Genomic DNA, 27,111 nt, shown 5'->3' on the forward strand with positions numbered 1-27,111 from the left:
CTCCTTTCGGTTCACTTTTCATCCACCCACCTTCAGAAAAAATGGCATTGATACTCAACGAAGCAACCGAGTCAATTATTATTTAGTCACCTGAGCTTCATGAACAGAAGTCTTCAGCTGCAGACAAACACAAAATGCTCTTTTAACAATCCAAAAGATAAATTAGATGAAAATAAAGTTTGTGTCATCTGACAGCGCCATTGACGTCAGTCCTCAGCACAGATGTCCCACCTGGATCTGGTTTCCTGACACCACATTAAGACAGCTTCTGGTTTCTAGACTGATATTAATCGCCACTATAAAATTATTGATAATGTATGAACACATTAGAAATAATTCCCTTTAATCAACAACAATAAATATTTTTTTATGATTAAATATAAAGTGCTGTGAAATTATACTGTTTTGTTCTTTTCATTATAGAATCAAGATATATCTTTTTTGTTGCAATTAACTAATCAATGAACCTAATCAATAATGTGTACTTGTTGGCAGCGGCAACCTTATCAAGATGAACTCTGACCTACTGACCTTTGACTTCCTGTAAAGGTCACTCAGCATCCTGTATCATTGTAGTTTTGAAAATATCTTGGTCTCCTTCACAGTGTATTAAAATAAGCTTTGCATAAGGTTGTCGGGTGTAAACAGGCTCAGGAATGTGATTTGGAAGCTGCTCTGGATCTTCTGGACCAAAACCAGACAGAAACTCCTCCTCTCAACTAATGATGAAGACTCTCGGTCCTTCTTCTCTCATTGGAGGAAGACTCTCAATGACCATATTGTCCATCAGTCCATGTTTGTCTTCTTTTTTCTTCCTCCTCCTTCCTTCCGCCTGTTGGGTGGGTGGAGCCTCCTGGTTGAGCTGGGGCCCCGCCCCCGGCACAGACAGCTGGTGGGTCAGCTCCACCATCGTCATCTGCCACACCAAAGAGTAAATACAGTCACATGATTCAGCTACAGGATGGGTGCTGAATGTCCTCTGCAGTCCTCTAAGTACATGTCCATTGTGTGGTGGTTTTTGATCTGTGTCTTGTTTATGTTCTATTCTTTCCAAAAGCATGTTTGCGTATTAGCATTAAGCTCACAGAGTCAATGTTGACTTGGGCATCTGCCGTCTTTGACTGTTAATGAAGTGTAAACCAACCTGCATCTCTCTGAAGAGGTGTAGCATGGCCACGCCCACCACAATGACCACAAAGGCTCCCAGCGTGGTGACGACATCCACAGCCGCCATGCTCCTCCACTCCTGGAAGAGGATGATGGAGGTGGACAGAACGACGGAGGTGAAGAGGACGTAGTAGATGGGGTAGACAAGCAGGGTGTTGAAGGTGTCCAGAGACTTGTTCAGGTAATTCACCTGTAACACACACGTTAGGAATCTTACAACATTACAGTATCTGGGTGTGAACTAGAGCTCACCTGTGTTACCACGGAGACGATGAGAGTCAGCAGCAGGATCCATGTGAGAGGGTTAGCAAGCACGGAAACATCGTACAACACTGGACAGGCAGGAAAAGATGATATCTTACATTACCCAGAATGCAACTCAACCACAGATAGCTTGCTGAATGTGTGTTTATGTTACTAAGGTAATGTGACCTGGTGGAGGTCAGCTGACACTTACCGGTGTCGATGGCGATGGCGAGGCCCTTCACTGAGGACACGGTGAAGGCGCCGAGCAGAGAGCAGATGCTGATGTAGATCAGAATGTTGGACTGGCCAAGACGAGGACATAAATACAGAACCAGAACCCCACACAGAACCAGCACCACCGACATGTAGACCAGAAAACCTGACACACACCAATCCAGAAAGGGACCAAAATAAAGAAGTGTTTTCACTCTCAATGCATTTCAATGCTATGCTAATCTGCTCCCCAGGTTAGAAGTAATGGTTAGTGTTCAGGAGCTAACTGAATCAGAATGCTGCTGCTATAGCAACACAAATCATAAAGGATGGAGGCACCACTGGATTTTACACTTCAGTGAACACACCCTAATTCACCAGCAATTTATTTCAAACTTCTTGTTTGTTCAAATAATCAAGAGATACCAGGCTCCAGCAGCTTATTGGTCATGTCCTGCAGTGATGTCACTTCCTGCTCCTGGGGGGCGTGAATGACCAGTAAGATGCTTCCCAAAAGGCACAGCAGGCAGCCGAGCTTCCCCATGATGTTCAACGTCTCCCCCAACAGGTAGGAGGACAGAACTGCACTGAAGCACAAGCAGACGGGCTGAAATCATCCTTCTGAGTTTAATCAAAAAGGATCCTTTAATGTTACTGTGATAAGTACCTAATGAGGACGCTCAGAGCACCCAGAGGAGTGACCAGCGTGGCTGGGGCAAACATATAGGCAGCAAAGTTGCATGCCTCTCCCGCTCCCACTGCAGAGGACAGGACAGACTCGGGAGGCTTCATATGTCCAGATATGTGTGACATGGTTTAATGGCCAGGGAAACAGGTCGGTAACAAGGAACAAATCTTACTGGTTAACAAGCCTCCCCACCACAGCCAGTCCTTCAGGTATCCATGACCTCCATCACCTACACACACAGAAATAGACACACACATAATATTGCAAACACAGAACTTGCACCAGTTAAAAATTGAAAAAAAAAACCAAAGTTCGGGGTGGTGATGTTGATGCAGATCACCTGCTCTGGTGTGACCAGAAGTGGCCAATCGCAGCAGAGCTTTCTTCTTCAGGATGACGCTTCCACCAATCAAGAAGGCCGACAGCAGAGCCAGAGTCAGTCCAAGCCAAAGTTTGTAGCTTCGGGTGGTCTGCAGCTCTGAGAACAACCACTCGGGGGGGTAAGAATCATTTCATCCACACACAACAGATCAGCACGTGTGTGTGTACCTGTTGTCTGAGTGTTGTTGTTCAGGGAGCTGTAGACCACAGTTTCTCCAGTGATCACACACACTGTAGACTGGGAGCCACACCACAGTCGGACCACAGACCCTGCAGACAGTCACGTCCTGTCCTCAATGTTCTGTCAGCTTTGTTGACAAGTTAGTTTGGAAACTACGTGGCCATGGTGACGTATGATGTTTACTGTGTTCACTCATTGACTGGAAGTAAAGACACACGGTGATGCCCTCGGGAACCAGCGCGGACCCCTCGGGCAGAATCAAAGCCCATATTTCTGATTGACAGCTGAGGACAGCTGTGAGGACACTTTGACATTTGACCAGATACTCAAGCCAAACTATAATCTTTGACAACAGATAACATTCTAACAATTAGGAGGCTCTATCAGGTCCAAGAACCCTTCCACCATAGTGAGTGTACAAGAGGAAAGGTATATTAGGTATATTCTGCATTGTTAATGTTTCCTTTGTAATGAAGCTGATCCTCCAAACCTGCTCTCACTGTTCAATGCAAATAAAGTTTATTAAAACAGAGATGATTTTGAAAAGCCAAGTGCCCGTGTCAAAGACCTCAGGCCTATTTTTAGGTCAGGCTCCACTAGATATATGCAAAAACCATCAGTTTTCTCTCCATCCAGGAATGTAGAATGTTTGTATCTGCTGCCTTCCACAGATAAAAATACTTTACATCCAGGAAGGAATGTAGAGTGTTTGTATCTGTGGAAGGCAGCAGATTTCTGCGAACAACCTGCTGATTTTCAGTGTATTTGTCCTCTTTAAAGCAATTCCTGCAGACGAGCTGAATAATACTGGTTTGACCGCTGTGCCGATTAGAGTAACCCGAGGAGAGGAGGTAATTTCAATATTTACACTGTCAACAAAGAGGCCTCAGAATTACCCTGGCTGCACGGACGACAAAAAGAGGATATATAATGAGACACAATGATTCTATAGTGACAGCATGCTGATTATATATATATACATATATATATATATATATATATATATATATATATATATATATATATATATATATATATATAATCTTCAGACAGGCTGCAGGTGTATATATATATATACACCTGCAGCCTGTCTGTCATGTATGCACTATAATGTATATACAAACCTGAACTTTAATTCCTCATTGTATAGTATAAAATGAGTATTGAATTAATCATGCACACTCGAGGACCCAAAACGTTATGTGAAAAATGTAAAAGAAACTAAAACAAATTCTAAAAGAGGACCAATCTCTTCGACGGGAATTTTAAAAAACGCCCCAACTTGATTAAATATATATATATATATGTTATTCCATTAGTGTATTAATAGAACCCTCCTCCTATATAGTAAAATCGCGTGTGTTCTTACCGTTAACGCACGTCTCATTGTGGAGCTGAACATCCCGCATCGTGTTGCACAGGTGAGAAAAACAAGCGACAGAAACGTCCAGTCGAAACTCGTCGGGAATAAAGGAAAAGATCTACCGGCCGAAGGGCGGGTAGTCCCGCTACATTTGCCCGGCTGCTGACGATTATTCCCCGGGCAGGTAGAATGACGCTCCGGCGACTGAGACAGACTTTAAAGAACACAGATGGAGAACACACGCCGCGGAGGTGCGGGTAAAGTAAACACAGACACCTGACTCCACCTAGACCCGCCCCGCCCTGCCGGGATAAACCGGGTCTCGCAGCAGGTGTGTCACCTTTCCCGCCCATTGACACTAACCGGAAGTGGGTAAAAATGTACATGCCAGGTTAATGATATTTAAGCATCTTGGATTGATTATTAAACCTGAGTGAATTAACTTTATACTATAAAGTTACTGTAAATATATAGGCTCAAAGGTTGAATAAAATTACGATAAATAGATTAAATAAATAGTGGCTCAATGTCAGCCATCACAATTATGTTTCTCTATTAGCAGGATAGCATAAAACACCTAGAAAGGTCTTGCATTAAAATTAAACTTTTATTTTATGGTTAGTCATATTAGGGAAAAGGGCCTGTTCTCTGAACCTTTTTCTTTTTTTTTGGTAACTGTAATAGTGTATATCCTGAGTGTGGCCACACATGTAACATTAATTAAAGGTGTTTGATCCGTTTATTTTATAATAATAAACTAATCCATGGACCATGCTATAAAATAATAGAAATATTCTGAATTCATAAAATTTTATTTTCTAGGAAAAAATGTTTACTTTTTTTTCAGCACTTCATTTGACAGCAGTTAATTTTTCAGAGACAGCTTTAATACCATACTTCTGAGGCAACAATTTAGCCAGGAAGCAAAGCTATGCTAAGCTAAACCAGGCTAAACAAAGCGGCGCTGAGATTTGGTCAGTTGCAGTAGTTCTGCAGGTCGAGGAGGTTGCAGGGCCTGAGGCAGCACTGTTCCACAATGCCTCGCTTCACCATCATCTCCATCTGGTCTTTGAACGCGTATTCAGCCACCTCATTATCGACGCCTGCTGCTCCGCCTGCCTTTGGAGGGAGAAATCCTGAACACAAACAGGTGAACACGTCAAGTTTATCTGAATAATCTGGGATTTACCCAGACTCAGGCTGCAGAATCTCACCCATCATGGAGTCCACGTCTCTCTTGGGGTTGTAGAAGAATCCTCTGTCACCACACACCAGGTAAAGGGCATCGACCAGGTGAGACCCACACAGGTGCTGTGGAGGAGCCATGGCCTGAGAGCCCGGTGACGATACAACCATTAAGAGCAGCAGAGAGACAGACTGGAGCCAGAGAGCCGCCATACTAGAGGACAGATAACAATATCGGGGTAAACACGTGAATTCATGAAATCTTCACTCTAAACACACCTCAGACCTTAAATGTGAAATTGGAGAAAGACCAGTGGAGATAGCTTTGATCAGAAAACTGTTCTCCTTTTCACAGATTGCTCTTGCAACTACAGAACTGCGGAGAAAATTTAGTGTATTAAAGTTTAATTTTGGCCAGAGGGAAACACATTAGCTAGACCTCACTGATGAAGACCAAAAAGTAAAATAGGATATTAATTATTTATTTTGACTTTATGCCTCGGTTTTGTCTTTAAAATCTTGATGTCAGTGTCCAGTTAAACCTAAAAATACCAGAAAAGGATGAAAAACAAAAAGAGCAAGGAGAGGAGGAGATGCAGCCCTTCGGTTCAGAGGAGATAAAGGAGGAGGCTGGTGAGGATGAGGAGCATAACTCCCTCTGATTTGGATGAAGAGGAAGATGGGAGAAGAGAAGAAGCACTCACCTGTAGAGGAGGAGTAGACAGACAACAGGTCTGTGATGAAGAGGAGTGGATTATTAGAGAGCTGAAAGGTGTGAGGAAAAACTGAAGATCTGCTTCCCATTTATAGTCTATCACCACCTGGACACACCCACTGTGTGTGTGTGTGTCCATGAACACTTCCTTTACTTCTGATTGACTGCTCACAGCACTTAGTAAAACAAACAGAGCTTAATGAGGTGACATAATCTGATCACCTCTGATAGACAAATATTGATCACCAATATCGTCCTGCTGTGCTGAGGTCAGCGGCGGTCCAACAGGTGAACTCGCGTGACTTCTGATGGTCCTCCCAGATTCACCTGATCAGTGGATCAGGTATCAGCACAAAAATTATATATTTTAAACATTATAAAACTGATTTAACAGAGAAAACTGACCTGAACTTCAAAAAATGCCACCATGAACTCTCTGGAGGTCAAAAGGTCACTTGCAGCAGACCCAGCCTGTGCTAACGGGCGCTTTGGTCCTTTAGCATTTTTCACTATCAAGTCTTTATATTCAGAAACTGTCAGCAGCTGAAATTTAGCAGCCTTTGAATGTTCTAAACACGGATCGTAGCTATAGGCTAGTCCTTGTAGCTGTTTAGTTAGCATGTAGCACCATATTTCAGCACTTGTCTTTTCCTTGACAAGGTTCTAAATATACATTGATTCCTCCTGGTAATTGAATTTGCACACAAAACATGAAATCCATTGTGATTTTGCTATAACAGCTGCTCGATGTTACGCTTAATAACAGTGCTGCTGGTGTAGTTGCACACTTCCTGCTGGCGGTGTGAATGGTACCAGAAAAAACACCCTAATTGGTTTCTCAAGAGAATTAAGACACAAAAGGAGGTTGGGGAATCCTATAAAACAATCCCTACAACCCAGATGGAGATGTTGCAGTGAAAACTAACAAATAGAAACAGAAATGTTTTAATCCAAACTGTATTATTTTGGGTGATTTTCCAAAGAGGGAAACGGCTTGAGTTCTCAGAAACCTGGATGGTTCCAACGCTCGCTCGGGGTGTTAATAGCTGTCATGCTGATGAAGCATGCTTGACGTGGGCTCAACTGACCGTGATGAGAGTCTCCACGATGACGGAGGAGCAACAGATGTTTCGGAGAGCTTCCCAGCATCGTGCAGAAGATGCAGCTTCAATCAGCAGCTGAGGGACAGCAAAACATTTATATGGACACTTGGGCTCTGTAACCTATTTCATATTAGTTTTTCATCAACAAAAGTTTCACTTTTATATTTTACTATCTCAGTTGGTTTTTTTTAAAATAATTTACATAATACAGTTCTTTCGTCCTAAAAAATATGCTTTATCGTGAATAATTTCTGCAACACTGAACGTCATCATCATTTAAACTGGAGCTTCACACAGTCTTAAAGTAAAATAAACACGTTGCGTAGAATTTAGCCTGTGACATATTAAACAAATAACTGTAGATATAGGGATGGCTTTTCTATAAAGCTACAGTCCATCCAAATCCATCCATATATAGTATAATATATAGTTGAAAGTTCTGTCACAACTTTATTTATACAGACTTCTAAACAGGCAGGTGAAGGCATGAAGACCCAAATGATGAGGTATTCAAATAATGGCAATGTAGATATTGGATTAAAGTTGTTCACAACGTTCCTGTCTCATCGTCTCCCCCTTCTGGTATCAAAGAGGAATTACACAATCACTCCTGGCACATTTTAAATTTAAATTTAAAAAATGAAGGCAGATACAATTAAAGTCAGTGAGTTTTCTGTGTTTCAAAAGAAAAGCCTCAAAACCTCAAAAGGCTGGCTTTTCATTTGAAACAGGAAATGCTGGTTTTAAAGTTTAAAATTGAAATAAAGTCCAAAACAGTCTGGTGAAGATCGATAATCAACGTATGTAGATTTGAAAGCTTTCCTGTTTTTTTTTAAGTTTACATCAAACATTTAAGAGGTAAATGTATTAATACTGACAGGTTGCTGATTAAATTAAACAGCAGATTCTGAATATTTGGTCTTTTCTGTTTCTTCCAGTCAGAGGAACACCTCCATGCTCTGTGTGATCGGCTGCCTGCACAGCGGGCAACAGTGATGCTGGGCATCTCTGTTGTGGTTCAGCCGGTCAGTGCAGCGGCGGCACAGGCAGAGGTGACGGCAGGGCAGCAGCAGAACTGTTTTGCTTCGGTCCTGACAAATGACACACTTCTTCCTCTCCTCGTGCTCTTTTAGCAGGATTAACAGTTCTTCCTGGTAGGCAGGACTCCTGTCCTGAGTCCTCGTGCCTAAATCATCAGCATCCTGAGACACACTGCTGTGTATCAGTGTTGTCTGTGCACCACTCTCCCCCTGCAGCATGTTGACCAGTCGAGCTGTCAGAACAGTAAACCAGCACTTCAGTAACTGCAGCACCAGGACAAGGACCAAACTCAGGAACAGGAAGTATGTGTCTGCCGTACAAACACTGAAGAAGACGCGACTCAGAGTTCCAAGAAGGTCCAGAAGGAGCTGACAGGGTGTCCACAGCAGCATGGATGCACCAAGCACACAGTGGTAGACGAAGGTCAGCAGAGTCAGCAGCAGCTGCAGCACAGTGTTCACTGGGTCGGCCAGCGCCTGCCAGGCACATGCCAGCACCGATAGACAGTTTTGGACGCCCATCAGGAGCCCAGTGTGGAAGTGTTCCCACATGTGCTGGAGGACGCAGCTGCTGGAAATAAGCCTGCGCTGCAGTATGTCCTTGGAGCGCCACGCCACATGACGCATCAGGTGTCCGACCATTTTGAAACTCTCAAACACTCCTTCCATCGCCCGCTGCCACCCCTCTGCAACTCGCAGGGTTCCATAAAGGGCAGCTGCGATGGCCTCAGTGGTGGAGAGGAAGGACAAAGCAGAAAGGTTACAGTATTCCACCAAAGTGTCTCCACTGGGGATGGGCAGCGTGGCGGACAGGAAGCGAAGGAGATGACTGAGTGTTCCAACTAGGAGGTCCACCAGCAGGCAAGAGGCATCGACAAATTTCCCAAAGGTGAGGAGGACAACGTTCACATCATCCATGTTAGCCTGCAGAGGCAGAGTTATAAATGACGGAAACAGATTTAGTTTATGAATGAATGCAGCGTCTATTATAGGATGCAGCTGCAGCTCCTTGTGAAATAATCTACAGTACATTCTTATACAAGTATCATATGGGTGTTTAAGATTATAAATGTTTACTTATAACCATTAGAAACCGTGAACGGAGATGAAAACAAACAGAAAGAGCTCATTAGTCTTTGGTCATTAATTGTGGCCAGATGTGGCAATAACAGAGAAGCAAATTACTTGTGTCTGCTAAACTCTCACCTGCCCGTTGTTGCTTGAATCGGGATAAAACTAATCGTGAAGAAAGTTTCACATTGTTTTGACATTGGTGCGATGGCGTTATATGAAAATTAACGGATTTGTAAATGGAGTTGGGACAATCCATTTACAATGGTGTCTGTCCCGGCTGTGGTTTACTGGAAAAACAAAGGAACTTTTAAAAACAGACAGTATCCAAACGCCACACTTTTAAAAGAATCAAATGAAACGTCTGATTCATTAACGTCGACTAACGTTGTTGACAATGGCAGACCACACCCATTAGCATTAGCAGACTAGATAGGAAGATATGAAGAACCAAAACCACTTTTCGGCTCTAAATTAGGCTAAAAGTGATGAATGACTCACCGGAGCAACATGGTTGGGAAATGTTTACTCACGACCGGGACCGAACATTTAGACTGATTCTGTTGCCTCGCTGCAAAACTAAACATGTTAAATGTTTTTAGCCGCTTCTTCTTCTGCGGTTGTTAGGCTGTAAACTCGCTACACGTCGCCCCCTGCTGGCTGGAGACAGCAGAGACGAGTCGGAAGCTGCCACTTGTACATCAGAAACTCAAAAATTCATCTTTAAATTGATCTTAATAACGTATTAATATAATTTAATTTAACCAGTAGAAACACAGAATCATAAAAAAAATCCTAAATTCATATAAATTAAAATGGAAATAGAAGTGACTATTTAGATCATATGTTAGTAGTATTTAACTGATAATTTATATTTGGATCACAATCCTGCTAATAAATAGATGTGTATACTATTAGGACACAATATATTTATTTTTTAATACTGATTTTCTGTATTAAATAATATTGAACACCAGGGGGCAGAAGAATATGGCATGAGAATATTCAGGTTCAGTCAGAAGTAATCCAATACGTTTGTACTTAAGTTCAAATCAAAATGATTAATACTCAGATCTATTTAATATCTTAAACACAGTGAATTATTGTGCATGTTGTGCAAAGAAATTAATTTTAGCTAAAAGAGGGCGATGAAATTTTAGGTAACATACTGTATTTCTGGTTTATGTAGTGAGTGATGTCATTTTTTTTATTATATCCTTTTATATATTATATCCTATTTATTTTATATCCTTTAATTTTATTAAATTTAATTTATCATTTTCTGCTGAAAAAGACCCTGTGATAGTGGTGTTATTGAGTGATCTACGAAACTAAATGGGCTAACAACAACAATAACAAAAATAATGACAGTAATAATAAAGCTTATATTTATATTTTGGAGCCGTGTAGAACCTTTTCCTGGTTCTGACTGTGTCAAGGTGAGCAGCATCAGCAAGTGAGGCAATAAAAGGCTTCAGTGTTTATGACCCCCTTCAGTACACACACACACACACACACACACACACACACACACCACCACCACCACCACCACCACCACCATCATTAAACTTTCCATAAAGTGGAGTTTTATGGCTCTTAGCTTGTTAATGGTTTACCTGAAGACAGGTGACAGGGGGAAACAGAAAAAAGATGGACACCCAGTTCACACATGCGCGCGCGCACACACTCGCACACACACGCACACCTTTATCTTGTCTGCTCTGTCCTTCATCTTTATTGTTCTTTTCTTTTTTAGCCTCATTTATTTGGAAGGAAATTATACTAAACTGAAATGGTGATCAGGACTCTTTTTAATGTGTGTGTATTAATGTCATTTGTACTATTAACAATATTATTTGAAATTATGAGAGCATTTTCAGATATATTTGACTCCTGTTTTGACCTTTTTTTAAGTAAAAAACAAATGTCTTTATATCAGTGGATAAATGATCCCATTCTACTGTTTTTATTTTCAATAGTTTTATTATTTATCAGTCAACATTCATCAATTTTAAAAAGAATTATTATAAACAATAATTCTAATATTCTCTAACAGGTATTGTTCTGGGAAAATGAAATTCTAATTCAAAAGTTACATTTGAAGGAAATGAATGGTGATGCTGTGTTGGCCCTCAGGGTCAGCAGAGGTCATCTCCTGTCTGACCCCCTTCACACGCTGCAGGAGGAGAAAAACACAAGGTCACAAATACTTCCCGTGTAAAGCTGAAATGAAATATATTTAATCAAATGTGAATTTTCTAATAATTTAAAATGGCCTCCAGGAAATGACTTGTTTTAACCTGTAATGGTGTAAATGATGTTTGTGGCTCCACGACTGAGCGATTAAAAGACTTTATTAAACTAGTGATGAATGAAAAAATCACCGTCATGATGAAGAAGAGAGGCGGTTGCTACGGTAGCCACTCGCATTATGCAACATCAATCCAACGTCTATTAAACTCTTGAAAACACAAATACTCGTATGTTTAATGAGAATTATTGTGGCTTTTATGTGATTTTACGGCAGCAGACTAAATGAAATACTCATCAGTGTAAAACAATAAATCTACCATAAATCCATAAAGATGCAGATAATTCCTCTTCAGGAGGGCCGAGGGGGAACGACGGTCGTGGCTTCACAGCCGGGATGCTGGTTTGAAACCCCGCAGCACTTTGTGGAGGACGTTTCAACTGGCAAAAACATTCATTAGGGCTTTCCCATATTCGGATGAGCTAGCATTAGCATTAGCACACTGAGCAGCAGATCTTCAAACTTAGTTCCACTAAGATCAAATATTTTTTTTAAAAATGTTTATATGTACATTAATGACTACTAATAAATGCAAAAATGTAAAAACAAACATGAAAACTTTTTAAACCTTAATTTGTAGTTTTGTAAATGGATCGTATTTGATGTGTTTTTGATCATATTTGGGCAGCTTGTCTTCCGGGTTGGCCCCTGACCTGACACCTTCAGCTTGGCGCTCAGCCGAAGCCTTGCGGAGGAGCTCCTCGCCACACAGCTCACCCGTGATGGTGTCCGTGTATTTACCTGCAGCATTTATGGACACTTTCACACACATCTGCACCATAAAACCATGAGAACGTCCACACCTCGACCACTGTACGCCACCGCGTGTGTTTTAAGATGATTAACCTTTACAGCCTGTTAGCATCCTTTAGCTCGTCTCTTTGGCCATAAACAACGACAGCATTTCTGTCACTAGACTCTAAAAATGGCTCAAAAATCAGTTTGAGTGGGCGTTCAAAAGTTAGTCGTAATCAGATGTCACAGTGTTGTTCATCAATAACATACAATTTCCCTTAACATTGTAATTGTTAGCATTTTTAGTTTTAGAATCTAGTTCCTTTATTCATGTGATTACATTTTTAAATTCACATTTGCAGAAGTGCTCACAGAAGATCAGCCCAAATGAACAGTCAAGAAACTATGAGGGGAAAAGTCATGAACCCACTTCCTCTTAAAAATGTTTTATTTTATTCTTCTCAATTGTGAAAATAGTCATTTTAAATGTCTGTAACATAAAAGAAACTAGTCAAACATAAACATTTGAAGTACGAGAAGAACAAATGAAAATTGGTGTTCGGCCACCATAAAAGAGCAGTCTTTAAAAGGCCCTTAAAAAACACTTAATCACGAGTGTTTGATCAAAACTGGCAACATGCTGCACACACACTCATCTGATCATTTCTGAGCATCAGTTTAAACATCAATCACCAAAAATCATTCAAGATTCAAGATTCAAGATTCAAGATAACTTTATTGATCCCTTTAGGGGGTGTCCACCAGGGAAATTAGCTTTTTTTTTTTTTTTGGAATATTTTGGATCAAATATGGAAAATGCTCATTAAAAACAGAAATATTGGTGTCTAGCATTAATCCAGTGTAAAGTTGATAAGAGCTTTAAAAGCCAGAGCCCTCATCTAAACGTGTCACTCGTAGAATCTTTTGTCCTTTTTCTCTTTCCTCTCTGTTTTCATCATCTTCCTCTGTCTCTTCTCTTCTCCTCCTCCTGGTGTCAAAAGTCACAGGTGCAGTCTGGGTAAACAATGGCGGGAACCAGCAGCCAGGAAGAGACGGCCTGGCTGTCCCACCATCATTAGCATGCTTTAGGAGAATTAGCATTTTTAGCGTGCTCAGGGGCAGAGGTGCTAGTGCTCGTCGGTCATTTCTGGGTCACGACCCCGGGCTGCGGCGAGCGCAGGACTTTAGTGTGACACAGGTTAACCAGCTCGTTAAAATGTCACCAAATCTGTGTTTGTGAAATTATCAGATTATTCCAGGGTAAACAGTGACGATCTTCCAGATTAGAGCAAAATCTGAGGAACGGCAACAGCTTTGAAGTGTGTGTGTGTGTGTGTGTGTGTGTGTGTGTGTGTGTGTGTGTCTTGAACTTTAGCTTCCCCACCTGCAGATCTTTTTGTGTTATGATGAAGGTTATTCAGATTAACTGAAATAAATGCTAGCTAATCTCACCAAAACAACACACTGGCAATTTATTTTCCTCACACCGACGTCAGAGACTCGTATCACTGCAGCTAGCAGCAGGCTCTGCTCCTCCACAACATCAAATGTTTCTGATCTTAGTGGCAGTAAAAAAAAAAAAAAGGCGGCGAAACACCATTGTCGGTTGGGTTCAGCTCAGGGTGGAGGGGGCGGGACTTCAGCAGACTCAAGGTTCCGATCTCAGCGGAACCTGCTGACGTGAACATCGTACGAGCCGCAGGGTTGTCAGGGGGCAACATCAGCTGTTACCGCACATGCTGTAAAATGCTGTCAAACTGAACAGAAACGAAAACTCAAAAGAATGAACAGGACAAACATCTCTTAAATCATCTGAAACAAGTGGGGTGGGGACAGCAAGGTCACCAAAGGTCACGGGGCATTTTATTTTCATTGGCTAACGATTGACTCCAATAAGAAGAGGAGCACGGGAGCACATCAGGAACGTATGAATCGTTAGTAGCATTTAAAATGAGCAAAACCTTATTTTTGACCAACAAGAACTTGAGACGGAGCCGAGATCATTTCGAAACCGTTGGCAGGATAACAGGACGAAGGTTAATGAGGGCCAAGGTCGCCCACGCATGCAAAAATCTTTATTTCATACAGCGTGATGAAAAATGGGAGAGGAACTTATTTGATCAAAACAGGTGGATCTTTGTCCTTAACATAGTATTCTGAAACCAACTGGAACCATTAAAAGAATCAATCAAATTTGAAAACAGAATATTTTCCAGATTATTTCAGAATATTTTAAGATTTCTGTATTTAATAACTGGAGTTATTCACTGTTCCCATGTATACAGTGTTTATTACTGCAGGTTGGGGACAGATGACCCGACGGCAAAGTGCATCATGGGTAAAAACCTGAATTAATCTGATGGTATTTTTAGCCAGAAGAAATTATTAAATCTGATATTTAATATTTCATATTTCTTGATTAAAGATTTATCCAAAAATTTGACCGTGAATTTTTTCTAATTTCCCCAAATTGCAATGTTGAATCTGATGCAGCAGAAAGAGAATCATAAAAGTTGATGCTGTAGTATTAATAGTGTGTTTGAGCGTGTGTATGTGTGTGTTGTCTATATAGGTTAATGGCTCTGCAGCACTCACTATATGATGAGCTGTAATCGGACAATTGTTGATTGTAAAAGTGTTTGAAAGCTTCTGGTTTCCCCTGAACACACACGCACGCACACACACACGCATACACACACACACACACACACACACACACACACACACCAGCAGAACCATCTCTGACGGGCAGCGACCCTCTGGTAGAGCCTGCTGGGCTGTTGTGGGGGAATACCAGTAGTCCCAGTAGTGACTTCATTATTATCTGCCGTTTACAGCGTTCTACCGTTCCAGCACTGCTTCTTTACAGCTGCTGTGTTTATCCACAATCAATGCGGCCAATACAGGGGCGTATTAGGGCAGTTAGTCTATTGTAAATGAAAGTTTATGGTAAAAAGGCCCATAAACAAGTGGCTGTATAAGTGTGGATGAGCTGCTGTGGGAGATGATTCCCTCTGTGTTTATGGATGCTGGTGAGAGTTATTTGCTCTCTTTGTTGTCTTTTCCTTTTATTTGCTCCAATTATCGTCGCTGTTGATGAGATGAGACGTCTCTGAGTATTGTGGACTGAAAAAGCACCGTTCCGGCCGCGATGTGGAGTAATTTCGTCCCGCTGGAGGCCTGAGCAATGCACAATTTGCAATCTGGTGTCAACCATTTTGTTTTGGGCAGGTGAAATGTGCCATAAAATGGCCGCCACCCTGCAGGTTTGTGCACGTACGCGTGTGTGTGTTTTCTCGGAAAGACAAACTGATAAGCTGACATTGATACTATTCGGATTGATTACTTTTCCCTTTATGATTGCTGTCAAAGCCCACAATTGAAAGGTGAAATGGTGATAATTCATGACCAGATGAAGCGGCTAGCCTACGCTAACATGCTGTCTGAAGCGGGAAAAAATTGTCGCTCTCTTGCACTTCACTGTCTGCCAACTGAATATTTGACCTCGGTGATAACAACCGACCAGGTTGTTCCTCTTTAACCCAATTAGCTTTACTGAATCTGAGTTTTTCTAAATGTGGATGTTAGTGCAATAAAGGATGTTAGCAGGTGCTCTGATATGGATAACGTTTTTTTTTAAAGCATTGTGACAGAAGAGGTGAGATTATTAGGTAAGTTCTTTCCTTCATCTGTACTGAGCTCATATTCTGTTTACTAGTTTGTTTCCTGTCTTCTAAAATTAAGCTAACTAATAACACTACATGTTACATAGTAAAATAAAATCCCAAACAATTACTCCATTCCTTACAATCAGCCAATGGTGTTATTACTGCAACCAGCCACTAGGGGAAACAAGTTCCAGTTTAACCTTTAAATTGTTTATGATCAGTGTCTGGACCATTAATGAGCTAGCAGCTAATGTGTTCTGTCTCTTGAAGCAGAAAACAGCCAATGGGTAAATCAACAGTTTAAGTACAATTTGATGACGTTAAAACTTTTGGGGTTAAATTTTAACAGTTTCATTCTCAGAGAGATAATAATTCAAATTTTCTTATGATAGTTTTCAGCCTTTGATTTTTCTTAAGTGTATAACAAATCTGGAGTCTGAGTGCAGCTGTAGAAGAGAGAATCGGACTCCTGCGGTGGTCGTCCACCGCCACTATCACAGCTCGTCACGCCTCCTCAACAAACATTTCTACGTCTCTGTGGTGAAACCTTTTTTACTGCTTCCACCCCTCAATAAACTTTATGGTGGCTAAGAAGCGAAGCTCTGCTCTCATTACGCTCTGTTTACCCAAAAATGAGGCGCTAGCTCTGACGTTGCTACTCGCTGTACTCGTGTCGCCTCACTTTTATCCTCCTGGTTGAACCTTTGTCCTTCAAGCCAACCAAAACTGTCCAACTTTCTCCATTACACCAGCAAAAAGTATCAAATTAGACAACACGAGGGTACAGATCACCTGTCCTGGACCAGTGTGGTCCTCTCAGGCCTCCAGTAGTTCTTGATCCATATGAGCTTTAGTGTTTCTTGAAGAGATCCTCGACTGGACATCGAAGGTGACCATAGAAGAAAGATGGACTCAAAGTGAATTTGAATCTGACGTTAGCTAGTGAGTTTGGCAAAGCTAACTCATATTTACCCTCAACCCTGTCAGGGAAGAAGATGCAGGTTAGCAGCTCAAACATTTAACAAACAAACAAACAACAATTAGAACAGAGAAGTCAGATCTTTCACATTTTTGCTCTTTCTCTCACAGAAGTGAAGGTCTCAAGTTCAAGATTGTTGAACAGGTTTCTCTTCACCCACACACACCCACACACACAGACACACACCCTATACTGATAGTGTATATCAGCATTGGGTAGGACTGATAGGACTGTTGTTGGAGGCAAAATGGACCCAGAAGGACAAAGGTCTCAGTGAGGACACATGAACACATGCCTTTCCAATAGGACATGCATGCGCGCTCACACACGCACGCACGCACGCACGCACACACACATTGTAGCAGATAGCAGGATCTTGTGCTCTGTTTGCAGAGTGTTCCTCTTTGCCCTTTGGACGCCACACCTTAACCGCTACATCAATTAGCAAATATGCTTGTTCGTGTGTTGTGTTGGTTTGAGTTGTTCCCTTACAAATAACAAAATTAATTTCAACTCAATCCACTTTCATTTTTCATTTTTCACTCAGCTGAAAATGTCTGATACTCATTCATGGTGAACATGGTGCCATGTAACATCAAAGCTGACTTCCCATCACGTATTGTTGGAGAGAACAGAAGTAAGCGCAACATTCAGTTTTCAGGTGAAACAGTTCTAGGTGTGAAATGGGTGGGGCTAGTCAGAGCCTTCCTGCACCTGGAACCAGATATTGTTGGCGCAGTAACCTCAAAGGGTGTCCATGTGGGGACGACGACCGGACATCAGAACAGAGACGATCAACATCGTGACCACACAGACTGATTTGACAATGTTAGCTTGTGTGAAATAAAGGATTTGCAGCAGCATCGTCGGGCAGTAACATCCCCACTATTGAGATTATGCTCTTTTGTTTGTTATAGTCGCCTCAGATTCGTCGCTTTCATCAGACATAAAAAGGTTTCCTCTCATCTCTCTCGTCTGATATCTGCTGCAGCAGAACATTTACACAGCATCATATTTCTGTCAAATATGGGAGGTTGTAAAGTTGTCTGGTGACATTTATTCCCTTGTGATTTATTCAACGTTTGAAAAGGCTACCAGGTTAGTCCTGATTTGCAGAGTGACACATTTATTTACAGTGGATAATCAATGCGCACAAGAAAATATCACAGACTTTTGGTCAATCATGTTGCTGCTTTTAGCTAATGCGAAGGGTAACATACATCAGGAACGTGATAATATTGGGTTTGGCTTGAGCTGAGCTGTAGCTGATCAGGTTATAAAACAGTCCCTGTTTCTCAATTTGCGTACTTGTCCAATGGATGTAACTCCAAGTACCTCCCGCAAAAGCTTACAAGTCTGTGCCTGTGTAATTCTAGGCTTAATCGGGATGGGCGTTGTCCCCCGAGGGGCGTGGTTATGTGGGCGTGGTCAAAGTGAAGCCAGGAATTGATCAGAGAATGCTACATTTATTAGAAAATATTGACAGAATATCAGATCAGAGTTTATGAAGAAAACAGTTTACAATAAACTTTGAATCAGTTACAGTCAGTTAATCTTAGAATCTGTCCCAGAAATCAAGTCAATTTTCCTTCTGTCCTCAGTAACTTTACTTTTTTGTTATATCTTTTCATTAGGTTGGAGACAACATGGATCCTGTCTTATGGTGAACTAAACGATTCCATTTGGATCTCTGAACAACCAGTCACTCATCACATACTGGGAAAAGATAATTTACTGCAGAAAAATTATAGTCCCAATAACATGACAACAGCATATAAGTTATTTATTAATGTGTCATCATCACTCTGAAGACTGACTGGACTTAAGCCTAAAAATCTGGGTTTGCCGAGATAAAAACATGTTCCTCTCTGACAGGATTAAACTCCTTCCAGCGAGTGGAGACATGTCCTCGGCGTTTCTGCCGCAGCTGGTGATGTTGGACCGGTGACAGAAGTGATGCGTACAGCCGCTGAATCAGCGTTCAGAAGGTCGAATGTCACCTGAGATTCTCGTGAAGTCCAGATCTTCCTTTATGGGATCACTTACAACGGCATGATGCAAATAAAAAGTCTTCAGTTTATCGGGAAGATTTGTGTAGTCCACCCCCCCGAGGTCAGTACTCCTCTTTGATGTTCAAAGGAAGGGAGGAAGGAGAAACCAGCCCGTTACTGCCGCTGCTGCTTGTCACCATGGCGACGCTGCTGCCACCGTTTCCGTGGAGGCTGGCACCGGTGCTGGTGGGAGGCGTGGGCGTGGTCGTGGAGGAGGCGGGCTGCTGGAGCTTCTTCTTGTTGATTTTGCGCTCTTTGGCCCGGCGATTCTGGAACCAGATCTTCACCTGGAGATGAGGAAAAGGTGTTTTTACCTGAGCCGTTGTTGTTTACACTGAAGTGCAGGACTGAGACAAACGTGCTGAGATTTTAAGATGTGGCTGCTGGGTGGCGCCGGCGGCCTGTTACCTGTCGCTCTGATAGGCTGAGGGCTGTGGCCAGCTCCGATTTCCTCCTGATGGTGATGTACTTGCTGTAGTGAAACTCCTTTTCCAGCTCCAGCCGCTGGTGGTCGGTGTAAACCACCCGGTACTTGTCTTTAGTCCGCGTTTTTCCATCTGTGAAGCACAAACACACGGACTAAATCAAGCTAATTGCTAACAACATGGCCTCAGCTTGAGTTTCTTAGACACTAATGATTTCTTTTGTCACCCTCATTCACTGGGATGCTGATGCAGTGTTATTGTTACTTCTGGGGCTTTTAAAAACAAATTTATTGTCCAACAGATATGGTTGAGTAATCTTGTGAACTGACCCAAATAGCAACAGTCAGGTAAAAGCAGATAAGGCTCAAATGAATCTAGAGCACCGACTTGAGATTAACTAAAATGCATCAACATAAGATAATGACCCTAGCCGCTGCTATTGATATATAACAAATAATGATATGTTGACCCTAATAATGGCAACACCTAATGCCGTACCATATCCAAATAAACACGTCAGGTAAAGTCATTGTGTATTTGTAAACACAACAAATAGGCCATGAACACAGGTTTATGACCTGCAGCAAAATAAGGACAGGAAAAAACAAAACATGCGATTGTATGTGAAAATTTGTATTATTTGCTCCAATGAAGTCAGGAAACTGTAGCACACAATGAAGAAAACTTTACTATTTACACTAAAACCAGCTCAGGAAACACAATACAATGAGAAGTTGCCAATCGGAGTCTTTTTTATCTTCACCTCAAAACTTTATATTTTAGTTTGTCTTCCAGCCTCTTTCAGTCCCAACATGAAATATATATTTAAAAATCACAACAGCCAGTAAAAAAGCCTTTCAATGGACTTCATGTGTCCTATGCCATAAAGTTCTGTTATAAACTAATGTCAGCGTCTGGACAGGTGTGACTTTCCAACCATGTCCTCTGTATTCAAATGGTGGATTTGCATGAATGGCTATCTTGTTTTTTTTTTTCTTTTATCCGTTCCTGCAGGGCCACTGAGCCACAGCGCCCGTCTCTGGGAACATGCATGCCAGAGTCATGGAGAAGGTTTCAACATGGTGATCTAATGGTTATAACACGCTGAAGAATCTGACTGGTTCTCTGATGTGGTGAAATGTCAACATCTGTTGTTTTAACTGCTACAGAGCCAAAGAACCTGACTGATCTCAGTTATGACCAACTAGACACACACAGCAACAATATGACAGAACTGTCCTCATATTAACATATAGACATACATACATCAGCATAGAACTTGTGCACCAGCCTTCCTCCTAGAGGAACCTAGAATTTTTCATTATTTTCTATATGTTTTCCTCGGACATCAAAGATTTCTGTCAATTTTATGGATCCTCGAGCCCAAAGCTCATCATGTTGCAGTAACATCTTTATCTGAGAGGGACGCCAACAAAATGCTTTTTCACATATGAATCACGGTAAAGGCTGACATTTGCTGAAGTTTTGTAACAAAAAAAATCCTATTTCCATGTTAGAAGATGAAAAATGTTCAAAGGTAGAAATGATGTCAACTTCAACCTCCAAAGAGACGCTAATCTACACCAGCACCCACCACTTCCCTCATTCCTTCCTCCATGATGCTGTCACATGACTCTTTCACCCATAGCGAAGGTCACCACCAGCGCCACATCCAGTAAATACACACTAAACACACAATAAGAGGTTTAAACAGGCAGGAACTAAAGTCAGCCTTTATTCAAGCCAACTTTATTTATAAAGCACCTGTTACAATGCTGAGAGGGTTTGATTAAAAGGGCATCAGCTCTCGTTAACACGCTCTGATTCAGCATTAGCGCTTAAACACACAAGAGTTAAATAGTGTCTCTAAACACAGCCGCCGTCTGTCCTGGAACATCTGTCCACAGAGCGCAGACCTTCTGCTCCATTTGTCCCAAAGTAAAAATCACACAGTTCGGCTGAGGGACGTTAATGAAGGAGTGTAAATCAAAAAGATCTTCAGCCTGTCGGAGAGGAGACAGAAGAGGAGATAGAGGAGGACACAGAGGAGGAGGGGGAAGAGGAGACAGAAGAGGAGAGAGAAGAGGAGACAGAGGAGGAGAGAGGAGACAGAAGAGGAGACAGAGGAGTAGACAGAGGAGTAGAGGGAAGAGGAGACAGAGGAGGAGAGAGGAGACAGAAGACGAGACAGAGGAGGAGAGAGATGAGGAGACAGAAGAAGGAGACAGACGAGGGGACAAGGAAGGAGAGAGAAGAGGAGACAGAAGAAGGAGACAGAAGCAGGACACAGGAGACAGAAGAAGGACAAGAGGAGATAGAGGAGGACACAGACGAGAAGGAAGAGGAGACAGAGCAGGAGAGAGAAGAGGAGACAGAAGAGGAGACAAGAAAGCAGACAGAAGAGGAGACAAATGCAGGACAGAGCATGAGGAGACAAAAGGAGACAAGCAGGAGATACAAGGAGAAGACAAGGAAGAAAACAGGAAATTGAGGCAGGGGACAAAAGGATGTGACAGAAGCATAAGACAGAGGAGACAGAAGCAGAACACAGAGGAAACAGAAGAAGGAGACAGAAGCAGGAGGCAGAGGACCAAATCATGATTTTAAGGACATTCATGTTCAGAGGTTCATTGTAGTTTCAATCAGCTAAAGTTCTGGACTTGTGGAATAAACCCACCATCAGAGACTTTTTGGACAAGGACACAAAGACCCTGAAACCAAACTTGGATCACTTTTCCTGTAGTCAGAAAGTTTATTACTCAAAACATCTGAATGGTGGGTGAAATGACCTGGAATCACTGTCCTCACGCGAAGGAGCCCAGAAGAGGCAATAATGTAAGAAGAAGAGATTTATCTCTGTTTGTTGCCAGGAAGTCTGTTTTATGAGCAGGAAATGGTGGTTGTTCCTGAAAGAGTGTGACTTCAACCAATCAAAGTCCAGTTATGGCAACAGAAAAATTGTGTCCTTTAAAATAAGGGCAGGGAACTATTTTCAGTTGCGGATTAATCCAGCTGTTTTAAATTAAACCCTGTTTATTTGGCGAATTGTGTCATTAGTGTTCAATCTAACATCTTATTTGTAATTGAAGAAATATAACATTTTGTTTTGTTGAAACATGAAACAATGATTCTGCTTAGAACAAGTTTCGATTTTTTTCTCCCCTCCATCTGAATCTTTTAAAAGTTGTTTCTCAAAATTAGGACAACAGCATAATATTGTTGATTATTTAAATAACCATACATTTAGAGAATATGGGATCTGATGTTCGGTTTCTCCGATTTTAGACGAAAATACTAAAAAAAAGGTGTTTTACGTGATTAGATTAGATAGAACATAATTTCTTCCGTTATTAATCTTTTGTGACTATTTCTAAATATTTTAAAACAACTAACTTATCTTGTTAGTTATAGATCAGATTTACTCAACTGATGCTTATTATCAATATTCGGGTACTTTTTGAGTACTTTTTCTGTTACTTCTGCAGCGTGTAGGACTCTCTCTCTCTGTCTCACACACACACACGCACGCACACACACACACACACACACACACACACACACACACACGCACACACACAGGCACATACAAACACAGACACACACAAACACAGACACACACACACACAGGTCACACTTCACACACTTCAAAGTGGGAACTTTCTTGTAAACTCCGCCCGGAGACAAGCGGCGGACAAAGGCCCCGCTGGGCCGCCCGGAGTCACCTCCAGCGGGGGTTCATTTACATGACAACGGCTTCAAACCGGCTTCACACGTTTGAATCGCGACCAGACGACACAGAACCTGGTGGGAACAACTCGGGCCTGCTTCCAGGCTCACTTCACACCAGACGAATTTAGTTTCAACTAATACAAAACACACAAATCTGTCAGCAGAGGCAGAAATGAATCAAGTCCAAAAAAATCCAATCCCGTCAAATTTGAAGGGATTTTAAATTAATTACGAGGCTGATATTTTGAAATCGAACAATGATAAAATAAGTTGTTGATAATTTCAGGGCCTATTTATTGAAAATAAGTCAATTGTATGTAATTAGTGGAACCAGTCGAACGAAACTAAACTGCTCAAATGTTCATTTTAAACCTTAAATATCTTCCGATCAGATCGATTTTTGATGAGCTAAATGCAGTTTGTAAAAAAATAAGGAAAATGCAACAAATCGAAAAAAACGCCTTACGTTACAGCAAAAAAAACCAAACAAAATTTAAATCTCAAATTGCAATTATTTTATTAAATTTCCTTTTACAGAAATTTCCAATATTTAGATTTGAAATCTTTTCGTAATCTATCACCATGCGACAATACAAGTTGCCCCATTTCTGCAATAAATAATTTATATTTAGCCTTTCGTAGAAAACTACTACTTTGACAGAACATCACAAGTGTGTCTTACTGGGGTTGCAGGGGGGTGCGGAGCTGCGTCGTATCCAGTCATAAGCGTTTCTCCTCTGCGGGGATCCGGGTGACAGCTGCCCCGCTGAAGCGTTCAGCAGCGCGGGCGGCTGCCCGGGGAACTCGGGGGGGCTGAAACCCAAAGTGGGCCCCACCGCGCCGGGCATGGTGGATTGGGCGGAAGGGCCCCCAGCAGCGGCGGCTGCGGCCGCGGCCACGTAGTGATGGGGCGACCACTCGTCCCGGGTAGGCGGCGGAGGAGGCGGGTAGGCTGGGTTCCATCCCCCGGAGCCGGGCCCGGCCTGCTGAGCCGGATGCAGCTCGTTGCTGATGCCGTGGTGGTGGTAGCCGGCGAAGTCCGTGTACTGCGGTGGGGGCGGAACCCCGAAGTTCTGCGGACTGAGACTCAGCCCTGGGTGTCGGGTCACAGCGTTTTGGTGTGGATACATGGTGGGGTCCTTGTCCAGCTGTAGGTAACTCACGTACATCTTTGCAGGTGAGGGAGCTCCCTCAGCATAGTGCGGATCCAGCCTGTCTCTCTGACCACTCCACGGCTCACCTCTGCAGGTAAAGGGAGTCTCTCTCTCTGGTCCTCTCTCCCTGTCCACACCTCCACCTGTACTCTCTCTCTCTCTCTCTCGCTCCCTCTCTCTCTCTCAGGGATGGCTTCATCAGCTGCACGTTAAAAACCGCGACAGTCACATGGTCACTTTTATTGCTCTTAATCTCTCTCCCTCTCCCTCCCCCTCTCTTCCTCTCTCTCATTTCTCCTCTGGCTTTCTTTCCTCCGCAATGACATCCTCCTCCTCACATATCAAACCAAACTGACCAAGATGTTAGATATTCAGCACATTAAACCAAAACAGAAAAGCCGCAACATCAGCAGGTTGTCTCCTGCACGGCTGCTCCATCACTCTCTTCACCGGCCTCTTCCCGCCTCCTCCGGCCTTCTCCGGCCTCTCCCGGCCTCCCCCGGTCTACAGTCTCCCCCCTCAGCCCTCATTTGCATGACTGACAGGCCGCTCCTGCACTTCAAAGGCCACCATCAAAGTAACACACCAGAGTTACAAACGACGGAAAAAGACTAATAACATGCGATCCGTCAGAGAGACGGCGGGTCATCCATCCATCCATCCTTTCATTCATTCATCCATTCATTCATTCATTCTGACTCCACTTTTCATTCAGTGTTTTGTTTCAAACACGAAAATGGCCCTAAAACCAGCAGGTCCATTACTGAGAGTCGCCTGCCTCTTTCTCTCTCTCTCAAACACACACACACACACACACACACACACACACACACACACACACACACACACACACACACACACACACACGTGTGCACAGGAAACAGGAGGTCATCTGAAGGTGACAGAAGAGACTCTGGATCAGCGGTCACCAACCTTTTTAAAGCTGAGGGCTACCTTAAGATTCCCAAATGGCTTGAGGGCTACCAGCTCAAAACATATGTATAAACAAATCAAGAAATCAAAAGCATACAATATTCACACACAAAAAAACAACAATCATAACTTTAGGACAAGTACTTGTAAATGAATGTATTTATGTTTCATTGTCAAAGTAACATTTATTTTTTTGCAAATGAACGTGTCACAATTTCATTCAACAAAAAACAGAACTCAAATTGTTTTTTCCAATACATGAGATTGTGTCAACTTCAACTTTGAATTTAATTTAATCAGTAAACAATGATCAATTGACCAGGTGACATGGAGTTTACTAAAACACTGTTCAGTCTTGTCTGTCAGTTAGTGAGAAACCTGGCATTCCATGTTGTCCACTAGTTTGCTGTATTCTGGTGTGTAGTTTGTCACTGCCACTCTCAGTGACTCCTGTAGATGGGAATCAGTTAGGCTTGATCGGTTTATTTTTTATAAAGTTCATATTGGAAAAGGCTGATTCACAGATATATGTGGATCCAAAAAAAAGCAACCTTCATAGCTGCTGTGCAGTTAGATTTGTACTTTTCCATGTCCACTAGGTTCCAAAAGTTTAGGCTACTCCGATGTGCTTTAAGGTTCAGGTCATTTTGCAAAGTTATTATTTCCATTTCCACCTGCCCTGCATCCAAGGTGAAGGTTGTACTTAGTTCTCAGCTTTGCCTGTAATGTCCACTGACATAAAGGGATTTGAAATGAATGACACACAATTTGCTCAAAATCACAAAACCTGCTCTCAAACTCTTTCATCAGTCTGTTAATGACTTGGCAGTATTTTTCTATAGCTTTATCAAAAGCCATAGATGCAGAAACATTGTCACTAAGACCTTTTTGCACAGAGGGGAAGTGCACAATACTTTTTCTTTGCAAATGCACAGGGAAAATTCTCATTTTAGCTTGAAAAGCTTTTACAGCACTTATCATATTTGTGACGTATCTGTGCCTTGCAGCTCACAGTTCAAATTGTTCAGTTTTTCTGTGACATCTGTTAGAAAGGCAAGATCAAGCAACCACTCAGTGTTGTCCAAGAGGGAGGTGTCCTCTTCTCTGCTCTGCATAAACTCCTTTATTTCACCCAAAAGTGCCAAGAAACGTTTCAAAATCCGCCCTCTGCTGAGCCATCAGATTTCTGTATGCAGCAACAGGTCTCCATATTCTGCGGAAAGCTCCTTCAAAAGCATCTTAAATGCCCGCTGTTGTTTGGCTTTAGCGCGAATGCTATTGATGATTTTTACAACAGGGGTCATTACATGGTCAAACCCGGTCACTTTATATCGCCTGCTGGTGGATGATACAATGTAGTGTAGGAAAGGTGGAAAGTCTGGGTCATTCTTGCAACCATTGCCGGTGCACCATCGGTAGTTACTGACACGAGCTTCTCCAGCGGCACTTTTTTCTCCATGAAGAAAGTTTTTGTCGCATTGTAGATGTCCACTCCTTGTGTAGTTGTCCTCAGCGGTATCAACGTGAGGAGCTCTTCTTTAGTGGAGAAATTGGCAAATACCATGCGAATAAACACTATTAGTTGAGCTGTACTGCTGCTGTCCACAGATTCATCACATTGGATGCTGAACCACCGGCATGTATTTAAGTCCTTGTCCAGCTGCTCATTCAGGTTTTCAGACAAAGCTCACACTCTTCTGGACACTGTACTTGCCCCACGTTGTACATCAGCCAGACGTGAGATAACATCCGCCCCATTTTTATCGTCTTTAA

The 27,111-nt window shown here is 42.2% G+C and overlaps 4 protein-coding genes across 6 annotated transcripts; all 4 read right to left on the reverse strand.

Annotated features, from left to right (window-relative positions):
* Positions 1–62: 62 nt before the first annotated feature.
* Positions 63–4,525, reverse strand: nipal4 (NIPA like domain containing 4). Its single transcript, XM_057054075.1, has 10 exons — positions 4,246–4,525; positions 2,864–2,965; positions 2,655–2,792; positions 2,487–2,543; positions 2,294–2,384; positions 2,053–2,213; positions 1,625–1,792; positions 1,420–1,499; positions 1,145–1,357; positions 63–916 (listed from the first exon to the last, which is right to left on the reverse strand). The coding sequence occupies exons 1-10, from the start codon at positions 4,283–4,285 to the stop codon at positions 716–718; spliced, it is 1,251 nt and encodes a 416-aa protein (XP_056910055.1). The 5' UTR covers positions 4,286–4,525; the 3' UTR covers positions 63–715.
* A 507-nt stretch (positions 4,526–5,032) lies between these two features.
* LOC130537346 (insulin) lies at positions 5,033–6,248 on the reverse strand. The gene is made up of 3 exons (XM_057054079.1): positions 6,129–6,248; positions 5,454–5,638; positions 5,033–5,375 (listed from the first exon to the last, which is right to left on the reverse strand). Exons 2-3 carry the CDS (start codon positions 5,635–5,637, stop codon positions 5,215–5,217), a joined length of 345 nt encoding a protein of 114 aa, XP_056910059.1. The 5' UTR covers position 5,638; positions 6,129–6,248; the 3' UTR covers positions 5,033–5,214.
* A 262-nt stretch (positions 6,249–6,510) lies between these two features.
* LOC130537345 (E3 ubiquitin-protein ligase RNF26-like) lies at positions 6,511–10,012 on the reverse strand. 3 transcript variants are annotated; one of them, XR_008953606.1, is made up of 3 exons: positions 9,855–10,012; positions 8,121–9,206; positions 6,511–7,317 (listed from the first exon to the last, which is right to left on the reverse strand). XR_008953606.1 is itself a non-coding variant. In XM_057054077.1 (3 exons), the coding sequence occupies exon 3, from the start codon at positions 9,198–9,200 to the stop codon at positions 8,181–8,183; it is 1,020 nt and encodes a 339-aa protein (XP_056910057.1). In that variant the 5' UTR covers positions 9,201–9,206; positions 9,489–9,643; positions 9,855–9,992; the 3' UTR covers positions 7,673–8,180. The 3 variants fall into 3 exon arrangements, 2 of the variants coding, with proteins under 2 accessions (XP_056910057.1, XP_056910056.1); XM_057054077.1 differs by lacking the exon at positions 6,511–7,317 and adding an exon at positions 9,489–9,643 and having other exon boundaries at positions 7,673–9,206; positions 9,855–9,992; XM_057054076.1 differs by lacking the exon at positions 6,511–7,317 and having other exon boundaries at positions 7,673–9,206.
* An 8,480-nt stretch (positions 10,013–18,492) lies between these two features.
* On the reverse strand, positions 18,493–24,584 carry cdx1b (caudal type homeobox 1 b). Its single transcript, XM_057055220.1, has 3 exons — positions 23,934–24,584; positions 19,506–19,654; positions 18,493–19,384 (listed from the first exon to the last, which is right to left on the reverse strand). The coding sequence occupies exons 1-3, from the start codon at positions 24,418–24,420 to the stop codon at positions 19,160–19,162; spliced, it is 861 nt and encodes a 286-aa protein (XP_056911200.1). The 5' UTR covers positions 24,421–24,584; the 3' UTR covers positions 18,493–19,159.
* Positions 24,585–27,111: the final 2,527 nt, after the last annotated feature.

The sequence above is a fragment of the Takifugu flavidus genome, chromosome 14 (genome assembly GCF_003711565.1).
Source record: "Takifugu flavidus isolate HTHZ2018 chromosome 14, ASM371156v2, whole genome shotgun sequence".
NCBI classification, from domain to species: domain Eukaryota; kingdom Metazoa; phylum Chordata; class Actinopteri; order Tetraodontiformes; family Tetraodontidae; genus Takifugu; species Takifugu flavidus.